General features: G+C 33.3%; 1 protein-coding gene across 2 annotated transcripts; it reads left to right on the plus strand.

Moving 5' to 3' along the window:
• On the plus strand, positions 7–1,363 carry LOC107617460 (2-methyl-6-phytyl-1,4-hydroquinone methyltransferase, chloroplastic-like). Of its 2 annotated transcripts, none has more exons than XM_021111675.1 (4): positions 7–155; positions 191–313; positions 757–972; positions 1,047–1,363. In XM_021111675.1, the coding sequence occupies exons 1-4, from the start codon at positions 99–101 to the stop codon at positions 1,134–1,136; spliced, it is 486 nt and encodes a 161-aa protein (XP_020967334.1). In that variant the 5' UTR covers positions 7–98; the 3' UTR covers positions 1,137–1,363. The 2 variants fall into 2 exon arrangements, with proteins under 2 accessions (XP_020967334.1, XP_020967336.1); XM_021111677.1 differs by having other exon boundaries at positions 793–972.

The raw sequence follows: 1,830 nt of genomic DNA on the forward strand, positions 1-1,830 counted from the left end.
ACCCACCCCTTCCCCAGCACCCCCTCCTTCGTGATTCACCTCACTCACTCAGAATAGCCCGTTCAAAAATTACCCAAATTAAAACCCTAGCTTCTTCAATGGTTCTGCCGCCGCTGTCCGTGGTTGTCAGCGTCTCCACTCCCTCCTCCTTCCCCCTGTACCGAACCCATCCTCTTCTAGCTCGGCACGTCGTCCCCATCTCCCGTGGCTTCTCTATTTGAGGATTCAAGCTGCTCGCCGTCGTGTGGTTCGTCGTCTGTGGTTTGTTTCGGCGCTCGTTGTCGTCTCTTTGTCGTCCTGCTCTCTGTCAAAGGTTAGTGTCACTGCCCACAGGGTTTTTCAGCTCTTCCTTTGATGCCCTGTTTAGTGAGACTGATTTCTGAATGTGAATGTAAATATAATCATTGATTTTGTGTGTTGAAATTATTGGTTAAAATGGATTGTTACTCTGCTGCTGCTTTTTTTAATTTCTGAGTATGCTGTGTTTGAATTTTTTTTTTTTTTGATAGATTTATTGATTTCAGGTTTAGGGTGATTATTTGTTGCTATTTTTTAATTTTGTTGCTAATTGTTCTTGATTCCGGGCTCTGTTCAGTATGTTGTGCTGTTGGTAATAGTGTTTTTGATTGTGTTTATCCTTTGAGAGCTGCTGCTAGTGCAGTGTTGCCTTGTTGATTTCAGTTATGGTTTTTGATTTAGTTTTTGTTGATTATTTGTTGCTGTTTTTTGAAATTTTGTTGATGAAAATCTTACCAGCAATCGCTCAGACGTGATAATTTTCAATCTCGCCAGCATGCATTATTGGTCCCAAAGGAGGAAGACTACATTGAATGGTTTAAAAATGCTGGCTTCAAAGACGTCAAGCTTAAAAGGATAGGTCCAAAGTGGTACCGTGGTGTGCGGAGGCATGGTTTGATCATGGGTTGCTCTCTGATTAGTGTGAAGCCATTTTGCGGAGACTCTCCCTTCAAGGTAATACCTAATTTCTTCATCTCCTTTACTTTAATAATATTTTCTTGTGTTTGTTAATTTAGTTTGTTATGCAGCTTGGTCTAAAGGTAGAGGATGTGAAGAAGCCTCTTAATCCACTTGTGTTTCTTTCTCGATTAATTCTTGGTGCAATTGCAGCCAGTTAGTCGAGAGGCATTTGCTTCAAATTTTAGGATTAATGTTTCTGACTTGATTAACTTCTTTGTTTTCTATCCCTTATAATTGTTACTTGTATCTATGAAAAAAAAAAAAAGGAGAATACATGGCAGGTTTTCAAGTTATGCCGATTATCATTGATTATATGTAGTGCATTTTTATTGTTTGATATTAATTAATCTTATAAGATTTAATTTCTTTGTGCTATCTTTTTAAACATAGTTTACACGATTCTATTTATAAATTTTTACCATCATTTGAAAATACATTTGATTGAATACTTTAAAAATATATAATAATATCAATGTATTAATTATTAAACAAATATATTCTGTAATTTTATATTATAGCAATAAACATGTTTTATGTTCTATAATTTTTATTGTTTTGATAATTTATTGATTGTTTTTAATTGTGTTGATGAAAATTGTTCTATAATTATTTATTATTTTATTTTAAAACGATTTTTCGGTTTAACAATGGTTATACTAATAAATTAATAAATCAGTAACTAAAACAGTCACCAAAAAAAAATCAGTAACTAAAACAGTTTGATGACCAGTCCGATTTTCAAAACCTTGTCATACTCTAACAATATGATTTATCATAAATTTATTTATCGTAAAATTAGTTTTTAAAAACATACATATAAATTATTTTCATCTTTAAAATTTTAAAAATTGA

This window comes from Arachis ipaensis, chromosome B09 (genome assembly GCF_000816755.2).
Source record: "Arachis ipaensis cultivar K30076 chromosome B09, Araip1.1, whole genome shotgun sequence".
Classification (NCBI taxonomy): domain Eukaryota; kingdom Viridiplantae; phylum Streptophyta; class Magnoliopsida; order Fabales; family Fabaceae; genus Arachis; species Arachis ipaensis.